This window comes from Thermobia domestica, chromosome 16 (genome assembly GCF_964235325.1).
Source record: "Thermobia domestica chromosome 16, izTheDome1.hap1.1, whole genome shotgun sequence".
NCBI lineage: Eukaryota > Metazoa > Arthropoda > Insecta > Zygentoma > Lepismatidae > Thermobia > Thermobia domestica.
This window is the reverse complement of record NC_137469.1, coordinates 160206991-160234167: the sequence shown is the minus strand read 5'-3', so window position 1 is coordinate 160234167 and position 27177 is coordinate 160206991. Positions and strand designations below refer to the sequence as shown.

Below are 27177 nucleotides of genomic sequence, written 5' to 3'. Positions count from 1 at the left end.
TTACTGATCACCTGGCTGTTTTAGATTTCCCACATTTACGAGATATTTTCTAAAACATATTTTGATATTTGTGTTTCACCAGTGAGGAGCATCATTAAAAGTCTTAAAAAAATATATTTCATATAACTTTTATCAGTCCAACTGTTGAGGACATAAACCTTGAATTTTTCCTGAAGTAAGAAATTTCCGCGAAGGAGTTACATTATTCTTCCATGTGTCCGATCGAAGCTACATGTTTCCATGACTGATCCACTTAACCTCTGTCATCCGTCGATTTAATCATTTCTGTCACTTTAATTACGTGTCATTTTACGTCACGATTTTGTCTTTGTTTTCTCTTCTGATAATACTCTTACTTTTAGGTCTAAAGTAATTTTGTCATTAATATCTAAGTGATCTTTGTTTATACTCGTTGCAGCGATGTCTACCTAATTGTTTTTCTCCCAAGATCAACTATCTTACTCATATTTGAATTAGCTGTTTTTGAATCTTTTAAGATACTTCACCCCTTGAGAAACGAAATGTTTCTCGTTCCTTTTCTCTGCAAATTACAGATGAAATTCGTACCGTACAGATGAGTCGTTTTAGTGCTAATAGTATGTGGGAAAGTATGAAGTTACGTCTAATTCAAACAATAAATTTCAGTAATACAGGATACTTTGAAATCAAAGTAACCAAGCCATTGGTAAAATTAAAATTTCCTCACAGCCTAATGAATAGTAAGAATTAACGCATCTTCGGAGAAATTTGTAGTTATTTTGTATTTATAATAAAGTGGCCCTAATTGTAATTTTCTCTGCCACTTATTTCAAAATTTACTTTTGTACAATTAATACTTGCTTATAGATATAGTAGAGCACCATGGTTTTCATGAAAATTGTTTCTCTTTAAGCTTTGTTATTCCACAAATTGTAACGAAAGCAATTAGTATAATGAAATTCACCACTTTAGGTGTGGATGAAATAAGCATTACGTTGAATAAGAAGGCATTGTCCCAGCGTCGGGATGTGGCACCGTAATCGCCCAGTTCTTCCGAAGTGCAATGAGTCTTGGATCTCCAGGTTGGGTGTTGTGCTGGGCCGATCACCAGGCATCTAAAACTTCCGATCGAGCAAAGTACAAAGATAAGCGTCGGATGTGGACTTCTGTTTGATAATTGGATTTTAACTTAGAAGGCGCATGGAACCGGAGACATGAAACGGGGAGTGAACGCATGTGCATCCAGCAGGACCGGATAGAGTTGTGCCCTAAATAATTGGCTGGAGTTCTGGAAAATGGATGGTCCGTGGACGACTTTCTCCATCTCGGGTGGACGTGCACTCATCCAGGATGACTATTGTGTGTCCAGTGTTTTTCTTTCTTTCTTTCTTTTTTGTCCTGTTTCCAAGTATTTGAAAATATATGAAGTACAAAAGATTATTATAATATAAAAAAATTAGAAAAGCACAAAAAGAAAAAAAATCCGCACATTTTGTTCTTTTGTGGGCTTGTGGGATCTTTTAATTCGGAAGGCTGTTTTTCTCGCAAAAAGCCCAAACCAAATGAGAGCGAGACAAACTCTTAAGATGTAGATACCCAGACAGCAATTTAAGCTTGCTGCAAGTTGCCACAAACTTGCTGTTGAAGGTCAATTAGCTTGCCGCAAGCTATACTATGCTAGCCAATTAGCTTTCTGCAAGCTTGTGGCAAGCTAGTTAGTTACATCTGGGCAAGGCTTGCGCAAGCTTGTCTTCACAAGTTAAGCACAAGCCAAATTATTTCAAACGCAATCCAAGTATAAGCGTATTCTCATCAATGGCAAGCTTTATTAAGCTTCTTGCAAGCGAAAACACGCCAAACAAGTTATATGGAAGCTTGCAGTAAGCGAATTTAGATAAAACAATATGAAATCAGTATAATCTAACCGTCTGACTAAATCTATGCTACAATATATTTTCCCCTCGCCTTCCCAATTATTGAAGCAAATGCACAACCGTCAAAACACCCAAGTCTCGGATCCGCTTCTGCAAGACATCAAAATAAGCATAATTGTTACGTTTTAGTTGTGACAAGCAACGCACCGTTGCTTCTTACAAATATCTAATACGTTGTTATATTAGCCGCGAGTATTTGAAATTTCTACCTTTTTATATAAAAATGCAGAAAAATGTTTATACTTTAAACACAGGGTTAAAATAAAGTTTATACTGTAAGTTAAACTTGAAGTTTATATTAAAATATGTGCAACAGTTCTGTATTCTTTCGCGAAATAAGTAGGCTCAAATCTGCTGCCATCTATGTTCACATTTATGCTTTATACATAAATACTATAATTCGTTATGCCTCATGGTTACCGAAATATGAGGAAATAAAGAGCGACATTATAGGTACGTGGGACTAGAGTACTAGAGTACTAGACGGCACAATTAAAAAAGTAATTAAGTTTGTCCTTTATTCAAGTTGAATGCTAACAAGACGCTAACAACTCGAACACTACCTTGTCGCCGAAAGTTAAGAGTCAGCGTCACGTGGCTTTTTCGGGAACAACTGAAAATCGAACGCGCGCTGGCTTTTTACTTCAATCTAAAGAAAAGCGTCTCGCAAGTGAAGCGTGGGTTGCCCGCACTACAGCTTGCGCTAAGCAGAAATAAGCTTTTGTGTATAAGCCAAAGCGAAATAAAATCAAATAAAAGCGACAGACAAGCTTGCGGTAAGCAAACATGCTGTCTGGGTAGTGTGGAAGAGACAACTATCGTAATGCCTGTAGTCCGATATATTGCAAGTAAAGATATACAGATCAATGCTGAAGCAAATCGTCTGAGTGCTCTTAAGGACATGTCCCCTTTCCTCATTAATAAAGTGATTACTTATAACGCTGGAGAGGTTAGAGATATCAAGAAATTACGAAATGACACTTAATTGGTGGAAACGATCGAGTAGGAGCAGAGAAGCTGCTCAAATTGAGTAACATTAGACTAGTTGACCTTATCAGTTGCTGGAACCCTATCTGTCTACTGAATGTCTCTCGCAGTGTAATACGTTGGGATTTCCTAAACGCCAACGTGGAGGAGATTAAATCAAAACTACCTGACTATTTTTAATCATACGGTTGAAGGTCCTTAGCGAAAACAATTCTACAACTGTTTATCGCTAGTTCACGTCCTACCCAGAGGATCCTATCACCTTTTTGAGCTCTGAATTTTTAGTTTTAAAATTTATTCGCAAAAATTTTCTTTTTTTCCCTCGTATCTTAGAACATTCCTTATCAATTTACGTTTTAAGCTCGCACAAACAAAAAGACGGTCATTTTATATGCAGGTGTCTATATTCACATACAAAGGAACCATTCATAATTATATATATATGGGAATTAGAACTAATTGTTGTTCTTAGATCCTCGTTCGATAACGAGAGTTCCCAGATCCAGTCAAATCAATGCGTTATAAGATTTCTTGTAGTTGGCATCATCATTTACTACTAGCCCGCGAAACGAGTATCGCAGTCTGCGTGCAACTTTGAAGGTGAGCACTATGCCGTTCATTCTTTTGATGAAATTCAACTTTTTCTTCGTTTTTGACAACATAGGTCTGTTAGATTGAAATATTTCTTATCCAATTTGTTTTAAAATAGTGTACCTTAGAGTTGAAGCTTATATTTGTGCATTTTATTCTCGAACTAGTAAAGTTTTGTTTCAAAATATGTTTTAACTGCACTGTAAGTTTCTTGGAATTCGCGTGGACAGTTATTTCTACGTTTCCTTTTTGAACTGGAATTGTGAGTTAAAGTAAAAGATCGATAATCACTCGTAAATTGCATAGGTGATAGATAAAAACTTACGTAGTTTTATATTTTTCTTGCTTAGTGAAGTGTGCGTTAATATTTTAAAAATCCAATATTAGCACAAGGGCTGTAATTGGTGCATATTATCAGCCGACCATATAAATCGTAACAAGTTTACCTTGATAACTAGAAATAGCATTTTCTTACATTGTAAACATCCCTTACAAAACCTGAAACTCCTTTTTGTTCTTTTACCATTGTTCGAATTATCTAATAAATATGCAGTATTATTTTCCTTGTTTGTAAAAGTTACATTGCAAAGAGAAAATTCCAATTCTAATGAGGAGAACCTGGCGGTAGCTTATGTGGTTCGGATTCCATGCTAATCAATAAGCCCCGTCTCATGTAGCCTCGCTGCAGAAAGGGACGTTAAACTCAAAATCAGCTCAAATCTTATAGCACTTTTCACCGTTTATTTTGTAACAAATAAGTTTCTCGCAGAAAACAATTGGTTATCATTCGATATATTATCGTTCCTATGCACAACAATGTCTGTAGATAACTACTAGGTTTACACCAAGGGACAAAATGTCTACTTGCTAGAAATTGCTCTGGGATTCTACTAAGTGCTGCTGTGTTCTTGAAACGCTTACAATATAAAGCTGAAATATATAGTCATCATACTGTAAATATATATTTAACATAGCCTTGTGCAAATAACGCATTTCAGTACAACAAAATACGGTATCAAAAATGTCCCTTGGTTAAGCAACTTACATGCTGGCATCATTATTTTTGGAAGTCAGTTTTCGCGGTGCCATTTTCTCTACATCTGCTTTCAGATAGTAACAATTATATTCGTTTTTATAAGTCAGAATAGACCTCAAATACCTTCAAAACTTATATTTTTCCCTTGTCTACCACGTGTCTACAAATCTATGAGTAAAGACATGAAATGATAAATATCATTGAAATGATTGTTATAACTTTGTTCACTTTTAATACGTGTGCTTACACATTAGGGGTTGGTTTGTGACACACTATGAAATGTGGTACCGAAGAGAGCATTTAAGAGATGTGCACTGAGAGGTAGGATCTGAATTGGCAGAAGTGGGCGCTCCACAATCATTCTATAGGTATACACTTTACAAATGGAAACCCAGTACAAGTGCATCATATGACGAGAAATTTTAATGTTGCTTGTACGTTGATATGTCACTTAAACTAGATGATAGCTGGTCTATATAAGGAAGTTTTTTAAATTGTTACAAAGTAAGGATAGGTATACCAACAGAAAACTACTATGTATGTCGTACTTTCGAAATAAAATCGACATTTGGTACCTTAAAAGTAGTATGTGTAAGGAATTTTTATTTTCCATTTAGGTTTTCTATAGGAGAGTATATTCATGTCTATGAATTCAGATTTCCTTAAAAGGGGAAGTTGGATCCTAGATGTTTAAGAAACAGTTATCTTTTACTGGGTTGCTTCCATCATGGACTTTGGTGATAATGACTATTGTAGGAGCCTGAGTGAGCAAAAATAGACAGATATTACAGAGGAGTAGTCGCTGAACTAATCGGTATATAGAGTACGTGTATTTTATTTGCATACACTATATCTATCCTTTATGTTTGCATTAGTTTTGCCGGTATTTGCCTGTGCACCTTTTCTCGTACTTCCTTCATTTCACGTGATTTCCAATAACAACGCCAAAATATCAGTTCTCACACTTTTTGTCAGTTGAGTCATATATTCGTTACAGTTATGTGATTTTACGCAGTCTTTTCGTACTCGTTGATTGGTTCGTACTTGGCATATTTCTGGAAAAATAACAGTTCGAAATAGAATGAAGTAGCACATCGTTGTTTGGAGTATGTGATGCATTATAGAGTATAAGAATGTAGTAAGTCATGATTTTATCCCTTGAATTTCTTAGCTATTGTCTTAGAATCAAACCGTATCTATAAATTACTTATTACAGCAACATTCCTTCTTATATAATATTCCTTTTGTAAACCTTTTACGTTTTCCGTATGCCTATTCTTAATGACTACCCTTAAATTCCATTCTTGATATTTAAATTAATTAATTTCATCCATAAATTTTCGAGATATTATCACCTGTTTTCACAAATTATAACCTTGATTTACTTTGGTATATTATTTTCCGCGAGAGGTTTAAAAATGCGAATTAATTTTCTAAGAATAACTCCCTGCAAGTGTCTGGAAATTCGCATTATCAAAAATTTCTAATAGCCTTTATATTTGATTATATTAAATCTAATTAACTAGGAGGCAAACAACAAGCGTATAAATATTCTTCATCTTGTCGCTTGCGAGTACCAGTCTCCAACGTCTGTGCTGTCGACTTGAACGAAGTCGGTTTCACTATTTCACACACACAAAAAAATCGTTAATGACATAGAATTTGAAACGAGTGCGAGCGACTTACGTCACACCTCGATAGCCAAATCATGCAACGACTGATGCAGAACAAACGCCGTACTCAGCAAAATCTTCCTTATAAGGTACCGCATTGTACTGTTTTAGATCTTTTGTCTTTATGTTAAAGATTTAACACAACCTCTATAACATAATATCGCGTATATATACGGACGAGTTTAGATATGTGTATCAAGTCTTCTTAACTTACATACAAAGATTGGAACTTCTGTAGGTTACTCTAGGAATTTCTGGACAACACTGCTTTGAAGGCGCTACCCAACGGAATCAAATAAAGTTCTTCGTCCCATATGTTCGTTAGATATCTGCCTTATCTCAGCGTGAATGGACTCTCCCTACGTGAAGCGGAAGAGTACTAGACGAGAAGAACAGAGCTTTGTGTAGTAGGCGGTGTATGTTACACACACACACACTACAACGGTTGTGTAAGACAACGTAATTGTCATGATATTTCCGAAATAACAACGACGGACTTGGATAAAAATCAAATGTGCCAGAGGCAGTACTGCAGGAGAGTGTTATGAAGGTCTTCAAAAGGCTTACGGAGAATCTACATTGCCTTACAGAACGGTGGCAAGGTGAGTACAAGGAAGGACGCCAAAATGTAAAAGATATGCAATGGCCTGGTCGTTTCGTTGAGTGAAGAACACGCGAATGCTGATATCGCGTCACAGGACACTGATTGACGTCATACTATTCGTGAACTGGCCAAAGAAATAGGATTAGTGCTGATGACACTTCTGCACGTTCTGAGGGAACGTGTGGACATGAGAAAAATTGCATCACGGTCTGTTCCACTTGAGTTGACGACAATAGAGAAATGGCTACAACACGGCGCTGCTTTTACTTCGAAAGCAATGAGCGGGAAGAAGAGGAGCTTTCTTACGCCGTCTTATTATTACGCTGGATAAGACATGGACCACAGTTCTAACACTTATCAAATGAATAGCGTCATTATAGGTACCCACGAAAACCCAAAGTTCGTCCAAACCTCAAGAATGTGAAAGTTATGGTGATTCTCGTATGTTATGGGATGGTGTAATCCTAACGCATACCCTTCTCCCGCATCACAGTATTTTTGTTCCTTTCTGGGACACAATTTCGACCAGCCTTAAGAATAAAGCGGCGACGCTTCTTGCAGATTCCATCCATAATTTGGTGGACTACGCTCGGACGCATACATCGCAAGATATGACTGATTTGTTCAATCGATGGGAGTGGGAAGTGCTATACCATCCATCCTACTCCCAGAATTAAGCCCTTGTGATTTTGACGTGATTCCTAAGATGGAGGAACCTCTTCATATTATTTGTTTTAAAAAATGTTTAAGATATTCTTCAGGCAGTAGACCAATCCATTAGAATTATGAACACAGCAGATGCTTTTGTAGGTATTCAACAACTTCCACATTGCTGGCAACAGGTTATACATAATGGTGGTGATTACGTTGAAAGACTATAAATCTTTGTCACATGTATCTATTTCGTATCAGTTGTAAATAAATAGTTGACATTGAAGTTCCAGCTCTCGTAAAGGGTGAACGAAGCTGTGAATTATGTAATCAACTAGATAACAGATAATTGCTTAAATATAAATCCTGTGGAATCGAAATATATTATTACAACACTGCTTTGAAGGCGCCTGCTATGCTATTAACTGCATACTGCTTTGCTATTAACCCTACAATATGTTAGTATACACCACTGTTGTCTAATATAATTTTTGACAACAAAGGCACCTTCTTTTACACTGTCAAAATATAGGCATTTAACCAATACGTAACAATATCTGGCTAAATTAATATATCGGGTAAGAAGGTTTTGGGAGCTGTTCTTTTCCTTAGTAAGTTAAAACTTTCTACAAACACACTTAATAAAATGTCCAATTTTCAGTTGTACTACATGTACAATGTTACGACGACGACGAACCTCTACAAAACCGTGTGCTGCAGGTGCAAAACGAATACATACGTTTTTTTACCTTTAAATTGTCTGACCATATAACCCAGTTTTTTTTTTAAAAAAAACTAAACTTGTTCAAACTACTCTTAAGTATTCTCCGAAAGAACACTTTCTTTTAGACTAATAGAGTAGCTTGTCAGTTAATCATCAAGACAATAATAGATGTATGACTATAATACATTATATACCTAGGTATGTGTGTGTATTTTGTACTATTCATAAATATAATTTAGTCTATAAAGAACTGGCAGGATCTTAAAAGCCTTAGTGGGTGGTAATCGGAACTGTCCGAACAATCATATCCTCTTACTAGTAACATTGTAACTTAACTTATGTTCAACGACGTTGCCATAGCTTTGATCCCCATTACACTGTGATTAATGGCTTACACATTGGGTTCTTTCTTTCTATATAGAGAAGGGGGAAATAAACACTGACCAATTTGCCTGCATATATAGATCATTCCGTCTCAATGGAAAAAGAAATATTCTGTTGAAAGCAGGTTGAAAGTATCAAATAACAGCAACATCAAGCACTCGGAGTTTCCAGACTACTTTTTTCTTCGCCAAAACATTTGAGACATTCCATTCCATATTCATATGACTGAGAAGATCAGCTTTTGCTCACCCCCTATTTTTGCCGAGAGCTGCCGTCCAGTTCGAATTTTGTTCCTCTCCAAAGGACGAAGGAAGATTTTTCCACTCAAAGTGTCAAATAACAAAACAACACAAACCATTCGGAGTTTCCACGCTACTTTTTTTTTCTTTTTCGCCAAAACCTTTCTCAAGTGACAGAGAGGAATAGGCATTCACCCCTCTGGTCAAAAATTGTCAGCTAGCTTGAATTTCTTGGCAACACCGGATTTCGGAGAAAATGTTTTTTTTACTACCATGTAGTGGGAGGAGAAGGTTAATAGGTCAATTTTCCATACATCCCCCCAAGGTTTTTAAGACGTTTCTAAATCTGTATGGATGTGTGCGTTAGAATCTTGTGTTCTGAGCGTTTGTTTCCTTCGTTACAACGCATGTCATAATATGTTCTAATTTTCTTACTTCTTTAATACAGTATTCTAAAATTTTGTTGGGAGTTAGGGTGTCTTATAACTAGTTTGGGCTGCAATTCGAATCAAAACAACTAAGAATGAATCAAAAATTTATTACACATTTATATGATTAAAAGATGAATATTCTGGGCACAAAGAATATTAAATATGTTGTTTATTTTTTAATATATTATTTTGTATTAGGTAATAATGAGCCATAACATCCAATTAATCATTTCTAGTACTGATTCTGAAAATTTCAATGCATTTTCTTAGCTTTACAACCATGCATATGCTCTTTAGGCTAAAGGAGACACATGATTAGTGAAAGTGAGTGTGAAATTTGAATTTTCTTCTCCAACCGAATGTCGAACTCAAAGATGCTAAACAGTATACTGTCAGGAATGGCTAGTAGAAATTTTTATATCAGGTCGTCTATAAAATATTAATTCTTTTTGCGCATTGTTAGTATTGCAAATTCCAAGTATATGAGTTGCAGTGAGTCAGGCATAAAGTCATATGACAATTTGATAGCTGACAGTTGGTACTAGTAGATGTGAAAAAGTGTTGGAAGTTTTGTAAATAGACATAAGGAATTATACTTTAAAGATGAGTGGACTTTCCGCAAAATTGGCATTTAAAGCAATCGGTCGTAACATGACCAATGACTCATCACCAAACACTTATAAACCATTTTGAGAAAACTGGATACGAAAAGGAAGGTGGACATTTGTGTAACGCATAATCTAACGCAAAACCATTTAGTCGACAGAATTTTTATTCTGCAAATACTTACTGAAACGTAATGAACTGGAGTCATTTCTGCATCGGTTGATCACGAGTGATGAGATGTAGATTGCCTACGACAGTGATATACGAAAAAGATCGTGGTCGAAGAAAGAAGCTCCGTAGCAAAGCTTACAATGACTCTCATGAAGCTTATGCTGAGCATTTGGTGGATTTGGAAGGGCATTGTCGATCATGAGCTTTGCCGCCGGGCACAGCGATAGACTCTAATCTTTATTGTAGATAGTTACTGCACCTAGTTACTCAAAATAAACGGCGTAATATTCAACGGAAGTGGTTTCGTATACCACGCTGACAACGCAAAACTGCATACATGTTTAAAGACCAGTGGGAAATTAAAGTAACTTGCCTTAGAGGTTTTAATGCACCGACCATATAACCTGCAGCTACATTGTCACATTTTGATTCAATCTGCAAAACTCCCTGAATGATATGCCCGTAAAATCCACATGTTAAAATTTTAACGGGAAATTCTATAGCGATTGTGGTATTGGAGAGAAAGTAGCAAATGTTTATCAAACAAACATGCATATGTGATTTCATAATGATATTTTCAAATAACAATAAATATCTTGTCAATTTTGACTCCCGAAACACAATACGTTTTAGACAACCTGATACAACAGTTCTGTTGGCACTCTGTATGAATTATAGTAGTTGTTTGTGTCGGAGAGCATCTCCTTTCTTTAAATTTAAAGATTTAATTTTACCTCTTCGTACATACAGAGTTATAACAAAAAATACAAGCCTGTAAATTGTAGTAGTAGGAATGATAGGTGATGTTCTTTGTTTTTGTATAAACAATGAAGATATAAACCAGTCTTTATTTAAAAATTTGTTGAGGGATTTTGTTTCTGAATAATGTGTCGAACGTGGAAAACTATAATCCCTCCTGTTTTTGCTTAACCAAACTGATAAAATATGTAACGCAGACTTATATCAGGGTGTATCTACACAGGTAATATGAGTTTGTTACGATTGCACAAGATTAGTCCGTTTGTTTTACATTTCATCACTTTTCTCTGTAGCGAATTAAATATATATCCTTGTCCCAAGTTAAATCTGCTAAATCTTATTATTACAGAGAAATATTTTTGTTTCCAGGTGTTTTCTATTTAAATAGGAAATTTATTATGTCTACCGAAGAAATTAACCCATTTGAGTTCGTTGCTGTGAAAATAGAAGAGGAAGATGAAACAGTTGAGTATGAATCCAATTACAATGAAAATTCACTTCCATATGAGTTCACAAATGATTGTGAAGCCTTTAAACAGGAAGGTTCTTCCAGCGACAAACTTAGTGTGGATGAATGCTATGAATCAAGGTGCACTGGTGTGACTGATGTGAAGGAAGAAAGTAAATGTGTGACTTCCAGCTCTAAGGAAGAATCGAAGCAGTCTGCATCCAGTGAGGGTCGAAATGAGAATACGAAATTAGTGTCCAACAATGGTGATAAGAAGGAACCAGAAGCCAATGTTGAAAAGTGAGTAAATTCTCTTTACTAGTATCACGACTCTAAATATTTTGTTATTAATTGGTAGGAAAATATTCAAATTTTGTTCTGCTACAATGTAAATTCAGCGGATGTATACTGTAATTAGAAGCACTGCAAGGTTTTTGTTGTGGTAGAGCCTAAATCAACGAAATGAACTTTTAGGCAAACAAGTACTGAAGAACGCAATTTTATTCAAAAACAATATTTTGTTTTATCCCTGAACGAAATCAGAGGTCCTTCACTAACTTGGCAGTAGTGATTTTGAAAGATAAAATCTATTATGCCTATCACATTCAATTTCGTGTGGAAACCACCTCCAATTTTTAATTAAATCGCGATTTTTTTTTTTAATTTTCGGTCTTGGGGTAGCATTTTTAGCGTGGTTTTATTTTAAGTTTACTGTTATTTTGCAGCAATTTTTGTATGAGGTGTGGCCCCAGTATAGTGTAGGGTCTGAATCGTATGTATGGTACAAGTTGTGAAGTACGTGACAATTTTAGCAAGCACACACTGTAACGCTTCAGTAAGTTTGGACCCTCTTATTTTTTTCATGGAAATGTAAAATGATTAAAGGTAGTTAATGTTCGGTTAGAAACAATGTATATAAAATGTATTTACATGTTTTAATGTCAGATGAGAATTCATTTAATGGGGTTTTCCGAGGAAATGTTATCTGATATATTATTTTCCTGAGATTTTTTTGTACTTGCAGCGGGATAAATAGTTTACGGTTAAGTATTACACAGGGAGTAAATTTGTCTTTTGTATACTTTCTTTATGACCAGAATCTCTTATACTCTAGTTACAGCTCACTGTAAAGACCCTAAAGGAACGAAACCCATAGTAGATAATTGTAGAAATGGTATCTTAAAAGCAATGATATATATTAATTATAAGGTTGTTTAAAGGTAATGAGCCTTACGCACACGAACTGGCGCTAGTGTTCCAAATCCAGGTTATAAAGTTGTAGCCGATTAAACCTAACGTCATTTGACAGTTGATAGTTAAAGCGAGTAGACGTGGAAAAAGTGGAATTATCTAATCAGATGTAAGGTATTGCGCCGCGAAGATGAATAAACTTTCCGGAGAACCACTACATTGTACAATTTTGCTTCGGTAAAGGCCCAAATGTTGCATAGGTCTATGAAAAAATGCTTGTCTTGATGATACACCTTAGCATATTATTATTTACATCTGTGGCATTGGACTCCGCAAGCAGAACATTAAACTTCTGTGTTAACGCACAATTTCCACTTGTGATTGTTAGCTCCTGGAACTTTCTGTATTTCTTGTTTTCAGATTGCAGCTTATCCTCTTCGCTTTCATTTTATCGTGCCTAAAATCGTAAACCTGCCCTTCTAAAATTTCTGTTTGATATGCTGATTTCTTTTGGTATATTTTATGTAAGAGGTGTCTTAGCAAATATATTTTTCGTCTTGCTACAAGTGCCAAAGGCTTTTGGTTCCGAATTTCTTCTGCAATATATCTTCAGAAGAACATTTCTTCGCCTGTGTCTTTAAAACGAGTAAATAGTTCTATACGGACTATCCCCTTCTCTGGCTTAACGGATCGAAATTTAAGCCGTTCAACTATGTAATTAGTCGTACCTCTACTAATTTTTAATATTTAAGTTCCGATATTTTCTGTAACACCACAGAAAGCATCAGAACTTAACTATTCGGAATTGGCAACACCATCTATCTGATCGTTCTGTATGCTGTAGAATTCATCACAAAATTTATATATATATATATATATATATATATATTCTTTATCTGAGATATCGACAGCACTGCAGCACTGACCGAGTCTTTCAAGATAGGCTTCAATCGCAGCATTTGCATCAAACGGTTCGAAATACTTCGGTTTGGATCCTGTTTGTGCCTTTGTCATTCTTTCTTCTGTTCTATGTAGAGAGTACTTGTTAGTGATAAATCTTTGAGCCCGCCAAACTAACGTAGTGGTAATGTAAATTGAAATGATTAACATATACTTGAATAATTTAGTAATTAACATATGCTTCAATAATTGAAGCAATTAACGTATAATTTTACTTTATTTATTTCGCCAAGTAAGTGTCAGATTCAGCATAACATAAGTGCCATTTGTGAGTCAGTTATTTGATTAAACAATTCATAAATAAATTTATAGAATCAATATCTCATAGTTCAACCGCAACATATACAGTTACTCATAATGCTTACAGTACTAACTCTAGCGTAATTGTCAATTTAACACAGCACAGACTACAAAATAAAATTTAAAAGAAGCAAGAAAAACATGCAATTCATATAGTGTAGGAGGGACTAGCTCATGTCTCGTATGCCTGAAAGGTCCCCTCGTTTTGTCTTCAGGTTCGATTGATCGATAGTTGGGACATTAAAAAAAAGTTGGTCACATGGTGTGGTGAGTGCTCGTTCTGTGCGCCATATTGGATTTTGTACATGGATAATGACGTTTTGAGAAAACTGTTAGGTTACTAATTAAACAGTTCTAGCATAGGTTGTAATTATAATACAGAAAAGAGTTATACCTCGTTCGAATTGCAAATATCCATGCTTTAAAACGGTGTATATGATATGCGTGTGTGTCGCAGGAGGGAGCCGTTACGGTGGGGAATTCCCGGAAATTTACACAAAAATTTCGCTTTTATCTAGTTTGATCGCTTATAAGCTGGCAACCGTGAGAGCAAGAAACAACATAAAATATGCAGGAAAGTAACAATATATCTGCAACACTTCTAGAAAGTTTGAGAAAGATAGCTGATGTACAAACAGAGAAAAAATAAATTCATGAATGTGTTACTTGTACGCGTGGGTGACCAGAACATAATTTATCGGGTTTTTCTAAGACATCTAAGAAGTCTAGCGTTAAAGTAGAGAGTACTTTAATTTGGTAAAGGTATGTAGTGTTAAAAATTGTACATAGTGATTAGTAACCGTGAGATACAGGGAGAAACAACTGGTGTATTAATGTGGATTTATGCAGCCACTGGATCCGGAACATTTACAATAAGTACAACATTTGAAGGAGACTTACCTGATACAGGCACCTTTTCTGGCACACTTCTCTCATTTACAAGGTTTAATGAAATCACTAGGTAATAGAGATGTAGAGGATATATCTGGAATATAGTATTCACCATCACAGACAACCAAAATCGATAGGGTCTGATTGTTTGACACGTCTAAGAGCGTTTGTCCACCGGTAGCACTGAAAATATGACCGCTTTATATGAAGTGTCATCGTACTTTAGGGGAGTCTAAGGTTTCTGAAATTTCCTTTCCGCTGTTACTGATGAAACTTTGTGAATCGCAATTCGCCATATGAATAAATGTTTGACCCCAAACATTGCAAGAGGAATTTCTCTCCATCGCGCACATCATTTTCGTTTATCGCTCTTGTTCCAGTGTTCTCAAGGCGTGAGATTCCAGACAAATAGACAATCTTCATTGCTGTTGCTTTGCTTCCAACTTTGCTAATTGAATAACAATCAGTTAGTGTGGACTGAAGGCAAAACAAGGATGGAAGTTTCTTTCATTTCTTTTGATAGTTTATGAATTTGAATTGCCCGAGATGTAGTACCAACACCAGGTAGCATCCACAATTTCTGAAGCTGCTAAGATTCCCATGTATTTTTGTAGTGGTACAAAACATTTACCAACACATCTGTATCTGTACACAACACCTACACCTGGTGTAATTCCCGTTTCTGTAGCATGGTTGATGTGAAGCGACATTCGGTCATCAGCTTCTTCATGTTCGGAATGAAGATTTTTCCATCTGACACAGATTTGTTGCAAATCACTACACACTTGAATCTGTCGCTAGTATGTGCACCACCAAGGTAGAGGTCTTGGTTTGTAGAGATGTCGTCTTTCTCCAATATGCATGATATGAAAACTCTTAGAATTTTACTTTATTGTCAGAAGAGGCTCAGTAACATTCAATCTGAACCGGAAGTGGTGTGAGTGGCGACGGAATATAATACTGTACCGAACTTGTTTTACTTCTTCACGTTCGTTCTGAGCGATTCCTTTTTCGCATAAATGTCAAAAACAACATCCAAACGGTTCACTTGATACGAAATTGGCACCAAGTAATCAGCAAACTCACCAAATGTCTTCAGGTTCAATCGTTTAATTGAAATCTTTCTAGTTTGCACCATAAAGTTCACAATAACACTATAAACTATGTCACCGTGTGGCATTTGCGAAGGAAGTGAGGTAGTAAGATGCTTCTCTAGTTCATACATCAGGTCTGATTTTACTGCTTTACTTAGGAACATTCCTTTTGTCATAAGGAATGACGTGGGTGTGATCTTATACTTCAGTAACGTCTCAACACTGTAGCCTCTTGCTCTTGCAACGATAATGACATGCATTGCCTTTGAACTTTCCTGTTGAATATCCAGCCGTTCAGTTCAAACTACAGGTTTGCGTAGAACACTTCGCTTAATTGGATCCATCAACTTTTTGCTTTTGTCAGCAAAGCGTTCTTGGATAAAGTCTTCGTGAAATCGTTTGCCGTCTTTTATGCAGTTCAACAGGGAAGTTTGCTCATATCCGAGTCCATCACTTTGTGGCAATATTATATAATGTCCTGGTATGATCACCAGAATAAACTTTGAAAGGATTTTTTCTTGCTAGAATGAAATCAACAACACGTGTGAAACAGTCTTCATACCGAATAGTGTGGGGAGAAGAAAATTAAGACTTTTTTCCCTATAAGACTTTTTTCGTGTTTGAAGAGATCATACTGGGCCACAGCTTCCTTCCTGCGGGTGATACCACCAGTGTCCTTTGCTGCCTTGTTGTAGTTTTGCTCTAATCTTTGATCCATCGGCACACAACTAAATTTTTGAGTTGTATTTTTTACTATAAAATAGCCAGCTTTAAAAGAGAGGTACACATTAAGAAGTATAGATAGTAAGATTAGACAGTCTTCTAGGAATACAGTAGCCCATCGAGAATAATTTGTCTTATCGAAAGCAAAGAAAAGAGGAACTGATCGGGAAACAGCACTCACAAATATCTCCCATTTCGTTTCACGATGGGCACGTAGCTGGTCACGGATAATGGGAAATAATAGATGGAGAAACTGACTACAGAAGAGAAAAGTATGACTACAAAAGCCTGAATATTTACTTTTAACTGGCTATAATGTTCACATGCACTCTTCATACCTTCAAGAATACATTCTTCATCTTTCATCTGGCAGGTTCTTTGTATTCTGTGCAGGTCACTGATACATTGTCAATGTTTATTCACATCATACTTGCATGTGAAAGCCAATCAGCACAAGCGTTCCATTGCCTCTGCCAGTATAGAAAGTTCCCTCATTCCTCTAGCATAGCGAAAACCATTGAAAACTCTTTTGCGAGCTTGTTAGCAAACAAACAAACAAAAAAAAACTGTTATTTTAACTATGTGATCTGCTAAACTATGTCACAGGCATTTTCCAACAAATTAAATGACCTCCTTTATGAAATGAAATCCACCGAAGCCGATAAATATTTTGAAATGTATTTCTTTCGCAATCTGGTACACATCTTGATCACACCACAAGGATCCACTTTCCACCTCTACTTCTTTTAAAAAGTCTTCAATGTTTACCATTGTACCAAACTCTATTGCTGTATATGGAATGATTGGAGTGACTATGGTCTGGGTAATAGCTTGATTTTCATCTGTTATCATACTATTGAATGCACTCCACGAAATACTTGTTAAATGTAAAATGAAATCTATCTTTTACGTCCCACGCTTATGCCGGTTAGGCTAAAGGAGACGAACTTTTTGAATGTCTTCGCTTACATCTTGAAAGTATCTATTTTGGAGAAACCGAGAGAGGAGCCAAACAAAGTCTTGTTCCCTACATCGATTATCAAGTTGACTTGTGTCAGATCTTGTGGACGGAACAAAAGTGAGGGGGAAATTTCCTCTCTCTAGTCGCCTATTGCAAACAAGGTGTTCTTGGCATGGCAAAGTATGGGATAAACTCCGATTGGAAGTGTCAATATCTCCATATTCAAAAGACATTCTTTAAACACTAGTTTCAAATCCCACGGAGTCCACGTCCAGAATCACTTTGTCCTGGAAGATTATCATGACAGTATCATGCGTCCAGCCTATTCCTGATGGGATGTGCTCTTTGTCCACAGTTGTTTCCTTGTATCTCAGGATTACTAATCACTATGTATAATTTTTAACACTACATATTTTTTCCAAATTAAAGTACTCTCTACTTCAACGATAGACTTCTTAAATGTCTTAGAAAAACCCGATAAATTATGTCCTGGTCACCCACGCGTATAAGTAACACATTCATGAATTATTTTTTCTCTGTTTGTAAATCAGCTATCTTTCTCAAACTTTCTAGAAATGTTGCAGATATATTGTTACTTTCCTGCAAATTTTATATTGTTTCTTGCTCACACGGTTGCTAGCTTATAAGCGATCAAACTAGATAGAAGCGAAATTTTTGTGTAAATTTCCGGGAATTCCCCACCGTAACGGCTCCCTCCTGCGACACACATGCATATCATATACACCGTTTTAAAGCATGGATATTTGCAATTCGAACGAGGTATAACTCTTTTCTGTATTATAATTACAACCTATGCTAGAACTGTTTAATTAGAAATCTAACAGTTTTCTCAAAACATCATTATCCGTGTTCAAAATCCAATATGGCGGACAGAACGAGCACTCACCACACCATGTGACCAACTTTTTTTAATGTCTCAACCATTCATCAATCGAATCTGAAGTCAAATCGAGGGGACCTTTCAGGTACACCAGACATGAGCTAGCCCCATGATTAATATGTGTTTGTTTCGTTTATGCTACTGCACAAACATACAGATGTTTGTATGCTTGTTTTCCTGTATATTGAAGGCTTATATAAATCGAAAGCGTAAGTGAAAGCAAGCGAAATTAGAAAATTGTATATATATATATATATATTGTATTACATTTTCAAACGTAGAGTTTTTCTGTCTTTATTGGTTTGGTGAAACGAAAATGTCACGAGTGTCACTTTCAAATCTTTAAAAAATGAAAATATGTTTAGTTACTCGGAGTAGTGTTCGCTTACAAGCAGGTATTTTTACCATCGTCCATCCAACGATGGAGTTCCATGACGAAAGATGTATGTTGTCTGCGATAAAAAGAACTCCGCGATTAGACTTTACTCGGTCTGCCCAGAAATTATCGAAATGATAGAGGAAGTGGTAGTGGATCAGAAAAACATCAAGTGAATAGTGTTGGAAAGGAAGGATTTTGTACTGCAAAGCATGGTGTCTGCACCGTTCCTTGAGCGACATCTGTGCGATATAAATACATCATGTCGATTGACTATTTCTGAATGCTTAGATAGAATGTTATGTGCAGTCAATGTGAAGTTCAACATTAGCGATCAACAATGATGGTTTAGTCATGAAGGAGAAAGACAAGATGGAGCCCCCCCATAGGCCACCATATCAGCAACAATGCCTTCAGCACGTGGATAGGTGGTTTCAAAAATCATCCAGTACACTGATCATCGTCACTGACCATTTCTAATTCAATAAAATTGCAGGTTATTTTTCACACTTAGAGAACTCAACGTTTCCGTATGGCGATTCTTTCTGATTAGTGTGCTTATTACGGTTTATTCATTTTACGCGTTGCACATAAAAGTCGAATGACTGTGGTATGATGTATTCTTAAGTCGTCTGAAATTGAAGATGTGTTTGCCCAATTTGCTTTGACTGTGTTGTCGAGGACATCACATGTTTTTCGGTGGTCGCGAGGCTCAATTTTTAATGTGTAATTAGCATGAAATCACCTAAATCAACGGTGTATAGTGCAACTTTTCATTACTTGTGGTCAAAGTACACTGTTGATATTTTAGTCATCTAAAGCTACAGTATACTGCTGTTTGAACTTAAGAAATTTACTCCCTATTATGTGTTTTCTCATTTGCAGTTTCCTTACGCCTCACTCGTAATCTTCGTTTATTCATTTGGTTGCGTTACAAAATACTTCCTCTCCAACCACATGTATTTTTGGCCAATTCAATCACACGAACCTATTAAATTCAGAATACTGTTAAGGTAGTTAAGCATTCGTGTGCTCCTCTTGAATAACAGTCGAAGATTTTATAATTTCTTAAAATATGAATGAACTTCACCACCTCATTATGTGTCACTTCATGTTAGTATGTAAGAAAAATATTTCTTTCTACTCTTTAATTTTATTATAAAAGCTAATGAAATGTTACTGTATTTCTTTATTAGGAAGTGCGAGGAAAGCGTCCAGATTTCTAAAAAGAGAAAATCTAACATCGCCAGCAGCAAGAAATTGGTTTCAAAGTCAAAGAAACAATCTGAGTCGTCTTCTGGTGTATCTAAACAAGATAAAAATAATTCAGAAAACACGGTTAAAGTAAAGAAGAAGTATCCAAGAATATATGTTGGAAAGGCATTTATTTGTCAACATTGTGCGAAGGCTTTCAGGCAACCAGGTCATTTAAGCACCCATGTTAGGACTCATACCGGGGAAAGACCTTATATATGTGATCAATGTGGTAAGACTTTTGCGGAAGCTGGAAAACTTAGAAATCATGTCAGAATCCATACTGGAGAGAAACCGTATGCATGCACTCAATGCAACAAAGCGTTTTCTGAGCGAAGTCACCTTAAAGTGCACATAAGGATCCATACAGGCGAGACGCCATATCCATGTCAATTTTGCAGTAAGGCATTTTCTACTCCAACGAACCTTCGAGTGCACTCGAGAACTCATACAGGCGAAAAACCTTACAACTGTATGTATTGTGGTAAGGCCTTTTCTTCTTCAAGCAGTGTAAATAGACATTATCGAAAAATTCACAAAATCGGATTAGTTTCTGATGATCCCATTTCTTCCCAAATCGATTATTGCAATTAATAGGAGCGGGAAACTTCTATAAAATGTGTTATAAAATTAAAATTATAATCGCTTAATAATTTATTTAATATATTTAAATAGCTAAACTTCTGTTCTTGGCACGGAAAAAATAAGTTTGTGGAAAATATTCGAATCCACTCCCCTTATGATACACATTTTCCTTCTCATCAGCAGAATAAGTTTATGAAATGTATTTCAACCTCTGTCCTCTTTGGATAGGCATCTTAATGAAACTGTAAGGACAAAAGTTCGTAACACCATCTTCCCACTCCGAACACCCATGCGAGTGAACTTGCACTTAAGTGGCATCGGGTTTCCTCTATTCATCGCAGCGACTCCAAAAACTAATAATGAATTTAGACCCGGGATGAATTTAGACCCAAATATCCGGGACGTTACTATGCATCTCGGTGATTCCGGAAACAGTAGACATTGATCATTTTCGAATATTTTTATATGGTATTCATTTTTACATCCACCACTCATTTCATGGGGATTGCGACAAATTTGGATTTAAAAGGTATCATGAGTGTTACTTTCCCAGGGGTCCCACAGACTTGGAACATCAGGGAATTTGATTTTTGTCAGGCAAAATCGGAAATCATTAAAAAATTCTTTAATATCGTGACTCGTTTTCGACAATGAAGACTTCTTTCGAAGTAATAAGATTATTTGGGATTTAGAAATTAGTCAATACAACATAGAATAATAGGTGACAAATGCGTTGTTCATATTAAGGCATGTTGTGCTATGATGTATGGTTAGATTGTTAATTCTGATATCATTTGACCTATATAATCTTGAATTCTTTAACATTTTTAGACCGAAGTACATTATATAATGAATGGTGTACTATCGACTTCAATGCGGAAAGCGTTTTATAATGAATTCTGCGTTATATTACTACGTGTGGGCTTTAAATCGCACGGAGCATAAATTCAACTGTGAAGGTTTTTAAATCATTGCTGTTGACATTTTCTCGACATGTAATGATGTTAGCAGTCATATGTCAGTCTCCTGAGTACCAAAAAATAAATAATATATTTTGTTCACTTTTCTTTGCAATTGTTTGCACACGGGAGGAACCACAGGCACAGTTAAGAAATTAATTCTCATTGTTCTTCAAATCGTAAAATGTCTATATTCTCTCTCAGCGTTTCTACTTGCTTTCCAGATACTCTCGGTATGTTTTTGTCTGTCTTTTTTTTAATGCGAAATTCATGCATTTACAGCTGTTTCAATGGATATTTCCGAACCCAGTCATCGTGATTTTCCAAGAAAAGTTCTTTCACCGAAACCAATTGGCGAAAATGTAAATTATAGAGATTCAGGTGCCTATGAACTGGAGAGAGATTATAATGTAGAAGATGAAATGACAGAAAGTGACTTTCAAGTGAATAAGTTAAAGTAAAAAAGAGGGAACTCATGTACAGCCTCCTCAATTTGAAACACTTTGCGCAGTATCAACCAGGATTCTGAGTTGGGTTGAAGTGAGAAAGTTTCGCCCAATCAGGAACTGACTTCCGCTGGTCCGATGTAAACGAACGTTTTGGAATTTCGAGGGAGAGTTCCGGTCTTCAGTTTTTGCAGTGTTTATTTGGCGTGTGTGTTATTATTCGCAAAAACAAATAAATACGCTAGGCAAGAACAGAAATAGACAATTAGGCCAAAATCTACGTTTCCTTCGTAGAAATCTGTGACAATGAACTATTACTTTTCTCGGCTGCTGTCATACACGTGTTTAGTACGGAAACCCGCAAATTGTGACAATTGGAGCACTAGATCAGCGTTGAAAACTACTTTGCAAAATCAAAATGTCACGTAATATGTTCCAAGGCATTTTAGGTATGCTCCATTTGAATAACAGAGCTTCAGGTGGAGAGAGGTGAAGAGGGGTATGATCCAGTGTTCCGAAGTCGTCCATTTCTGGATGCTATTATCAGAATTATGCAGGAAATATACAAATCTGTAGAGTGCCTGACAATAAACGAAGCAATCTATGCTTTCAGGGGGTGTAGTTTTGTTCGTGTTCACATGAAGGGTGAACCGCATAAATACGGAATAAAGGGTTTCGAACTTTATGAAGCAGAAAGTGGATACGTTTGTAACCTAGAAGTATACGCAAGTTCATGCCCTCACAACAAAGGACACAACACTGTAATCAGCATCATAGATTGTGTCAGGACGTAAAAGGGCAGTGGTACAGTGTTCTCATGGACAGGTGGCTTTGATCACCTGTGGACACATGACATAAAAGCAGTAGTTAATGCCATGTCAAACATGAAGAGAATACCGAAAGAAGCATTCCAGAAAAGGAGAAAAAATTTCTTGACTAATTATTTTGCAATCAAATGGAAAAATGTGCGTAAGCTATCAACCACTCATAAGGATGAATTGATCGAAGTTTCTTGTAGCAGATGAACGCATGAAAGGGCAGAACAGAGTGCTGTTTGCGGATATAATAAGAGCAAAGTAGGTAGGGATGGACAAATCTGTCAATTTTTTTTCCTATTGCTCATTGAGCCGGGAAACACTGAGCGGTGGAGAAAATTATTTTTCATCTTTCGAACTTGGCTTTGGTAAATGTGATTATTTTATTTAACAAAACAAAAGCAAAGAAGCTGACTTTACAGTAATTTTTACAGGATATATCGGATGAACTTACTGCTAATATAAACTGTAATGTGCCACAATTGAGTCTGATCACGTATAATTTCGAGATTGCACAGTTTTGCTTGAAAAAAGTATGCTCTCGCGGTGATTTAATATGAATTTCATTAAGATCTGACGTGTCATCGGAACTAGACAATGAAACATTCCTTTTCAGTTTCAAAGAGTATACTTTCTCACAAGTTCCATACAAATTCTATCAGGATTTAAAAATTTTTCGGTGTTGCACCGTGAAACTCCTCAACAGCTGATAGTATTAATACCGTGTGTACGTTCACGTACAATTCCGTATCGCCTAGAGTGATATTATATATATAGTCACGTGTTTTCCTAGACTGACCCTTTTTATAGTAAGTTAATGCTCTATATTCTGGTAGCAAGGTATGTTTGTTTAAAAATTAAAGGACAAGGAACGTTTGTGCAGGGAAATAAATAAACCTTTGTCAGGGAAAAGAGTTTACAAAACCCTGTGGGAATCCTGTATTCACAACAGCCGGGGAAATTATGACTTAGCCACTAATATCGGCCGTTCTTGATTAATTTTACGTGTCACTTTTCTCAGCCTCATGCGAATGAATTTAGTTTTAAACCGCATCTAGAGTGTCATTCAGCGACCCTAACCTGTAGATTGAACACCAGTGTTGAACGTTTTCGATTACTTTTATATCAGCTGGTCACCCCAATGGTGAAAATTGTCTGTTTATTGCCATAAGATCCTTGGTAGCACTAAGGTTGATAATCATAGCAGGTATAATTTTAATTGGTTCAGTAGTTTTTCCGTCATGCGATGAGACAGAAATTCACATTCATTTTTATATGCACGGTGTTGACGGTTTTTAAACTGTAATTGTGAGTTGACTTATTATTTCAGATATATTTTATTTTCCAATTAAACTATAACTATAATTAAACATGTTACTTAAAGCAGCTAGTTATGAACCGCACTAACCTTTCTGAAAATTCTGGGGGCGTGGTGACTCAGTGGTAGAGCATTCACCTCCGGTGCTTGGGGTCCCTGGTTCAATCCCAGCTCGGCGTGTGAACTTTGTGGTGGAGAAACACCGTGCTCGGGGTTCTCCCGTTTCCTCTCACTTTCTTCATTCCATCATTTCATTTCTCATTATCACTGTCTCCTTTAGCCTAACCGGCATAACCGTGAGTCGTAAACCTCAAAGATTTCATTTTTTTCTTAAAATTCCATTCTTTCGGATGTTTTCCTTACTGGTATAACTGAAATTCTTTTCTTTTTTCCAAATCAATTCTGCAAAGGTTGTTGAATTTGGCTGTGACATTGTAGCAAACTCAAATTATTTCAGTCGCAATGAAGCGTTAGTTAACAACATGAAACACTCACCGTGGAGACATTTTCCTTAAAAAATAAATAAATAAATAAAAGTCAGTGATTTTTAGCGTGCATTTATACGGCACTTCAATATTAATCAAAATTAACGTTAGAAGCCACCACACAAAAGTGTTATGTGTTTCGACAAAACCTTACATTGTGAAGCACTGACCTTGATGCAAACCGGACACTGTATGGACTCTATAGAATACTGAGGAAATCATCTGAAAAATTTACTTTTCAAAAAGTAAGAGAGGAATGTTTCCTAACTAATTGCATTCAACACACTGTAAATCAACTCAATTGCAAAATAGAAGACCATACGTGAAATAAAAAGCCTAGTCAGTTTCAGTTTGAAAACTGTAGAGTTTTTTGTGGAATCTCACTCCAAAACCGATAGGAAAATACATTTGGACTCAACCGGCATCGAAAGTGCCGTAATTCATATCAGCGACCCCGAAAAGTACGGATTAATCGTTTTAATTCGTTTTACATGTCACCCTTCTCCACCCACCCTCATTTCCATTGTGTAAGTTCCTAAAGATGCTTAAGGTTTATAATCATGCCGAATAGCATTGTAATTGCTTGAGTAGTTATTCTGTGATGTGTTCGCAGGAAAACTCACATTTGCTTATATGCGTATATTGTTCGATAGGAACGAAATTCTAAAGAATATAAGAGCTGTGTGCTAATTTAAAAAACCGTTATGTGCGAGGACATGTTTTACCATCAACTAAGAATTACTATGTTCACTTCCTTCTTTGTTATGGATAATATTGGTCTGATAGGCCTGGAGTGTTTGAAAAGTGTTATGCATTTTATTAATAGATTTAGGTCACAATAGGTTTGCAACATTTTCTAATTTAGATTCACAGATAACGTTCTAAAGGGAATTGTTTGTGGAAGTGCAGGTTTACATTAGCATTTTCTGTCACCAGCGATGATGAAAAAAGAGAAAATATTGCAAAACCTATTATTGGTTATGTGCAGGGCTGGGTAGCTGGAAGGTAACAACACCTGGTGATAGAGCGCACTCAACACTAGTCCTCGATGTAATGTTTTTTATTCATGCACTTGTCACAGCGGTAGATGATGTTTTTCGTATAGGTTACACAGAAATCCGCGTCAAGTTCTCGTAGCCACCATGAGACAGCGTTTTTGATATAATCACATGTTAGATAATAGGGGCCATCCATATTTTACTTTAGAGTAGGGAAAATGTGAAAGCCACTAAGAGCTAGATCAGGGCTGTAAAGAGTACTCTATTGGCAATAAATATACTAACAGCTTGTGTGTGTGTGTCAGCTGAATGGGGTTTTGCATTATAATCTGGAACGATCACCTCACGGCGGAGAAGATCAGGACGTTTTCGTATGATAACATCCCGTAACTTCAGAACTGTCCTGCGTACCTTTCAGCATTCACGGTTTCTCCTTGTTCCAAACAATCGATCAGTAAAACATCTGATACGCCCCACAATACAATGCACAAAACTTTTCTGAACGAAGCAACCGTTTTGTGTTTCTTTTTCCGTAGAGATGCATGCTTCCTTCATGAAGTAAACAGATGCAATTACCCAGTAAAGAAAATTTTTCCCCTCCGCTGCGTAACGCTGCAAGATATTCAGATTGCATTCGATGCCAGCATTACTCGATGTCAGCATTCGAGTTTTCTTAATTCTCGGATAGTATTCATAGCTCCCATTGTAGGCTCACTGTTCCATACTTAAGGACATTAACAACAATGTTCTGCACAACACCATTATGGTAGAACCAACTAAGTTGATATTGAGCGTAATATTCTTCTCTTCACATGAATTCATTCACACTTACGAGCATAGTTCATGTCAGTGATTGAAGTACTGAGTTTACCGTTGCTCCAAGGTTGACATTAACAATACTAGCCCATCCTTTTGTGAAGTACACTATCACCTCATTACATGTTGCCCTAAATTGAATCCTCCCACACACTTTCATAATCCACGTATGAATATCAGCAGTTTTAGTGGGTTCTGCCCATAAAAACGACACCACTGAACTCATTCTGCACGTGATCAATTTTCCAGACGTGTCGCCATTTTAAACGTCCGCTTCTCCGGTATGAATGTTCCGAGTCCGAAGTCCTCAAACGTGCAACAAGACAAACATATTAATAATCTGTATAAATCTTCGTCAAGTTACAGTAAATAACACAAACGTTACATGCCTTATAACTGTTTTACTCGATTATTTCTTGTAATACGCTGTTGGAGGTTTTTTTCAAGTTTAAAATGGAAAATAAAGTGTTAACTGTCACCGCATGAAAAAAGCAGATACATGGGAAAACCGCAATTTCACAGTGATATCAAACCGCAATTTCACTTTGCGAACGAAAGTATCCAGGTTTATTTGAGTTTAATATCTTATTCAGCATTGAGGTTATTTGTAACAACCTACTGTTTAAAATCAGATCTGAAACGCTTTATATATTTCCATTCAATATGAGAACCCTACCCAAAAATGAAACCGATGCACCCCGTTTCTGTTGGGGGAAACAGAAATGATAAACATAAATACAGAGAAAGGAAGACGGTGTGAAGAGAGTGAAGAAATGTATGGTAAATGTGAGTGCACCTGTTTGTAGGCAGCTATAACAATAGTAATTTGTGATAATGTACGGAGATCCTTTCCTGTAAGTTCCGTAGTTTGAATAATGATGTACCAT

General features: G+C 36.4%; 1 protein-coding gene across 2 annotated transcripts in view; it reads left to right on the top strand.

Annotated features, from left to right (window-relative positions):
• Positions 1 to 27177, top strand: part of LOC145673490 (uncharacterized) — an 81474-nt gene that overhangs the window by 9850 nt on the left and 44447 nt on the right. The window contains exons 1-3 of one of the 2 annotated variants that reach the window (XM_081743241.1): positions 5156 to 5350; positions 11139 to 11517; positions 19811 to 20352. In XM_081743241.1, coding sequence (XP_081599367.1) covers positions 11168 to 11517; positions 19811 to 20352 — 892 coding nt within the window. In that variant the 5' untranslated portion in view covers positions 5156 to 5350; positions 11139 to 11167. Of the gene's footprint in view, positions 1 to 5155; positions 5351 to 11138; positions 11518 to 19810; positions 20353 to 27177 lie in introns of those variants that run through there. The other variant, XM_081743240.1, reaches the window with a different exon arrangement.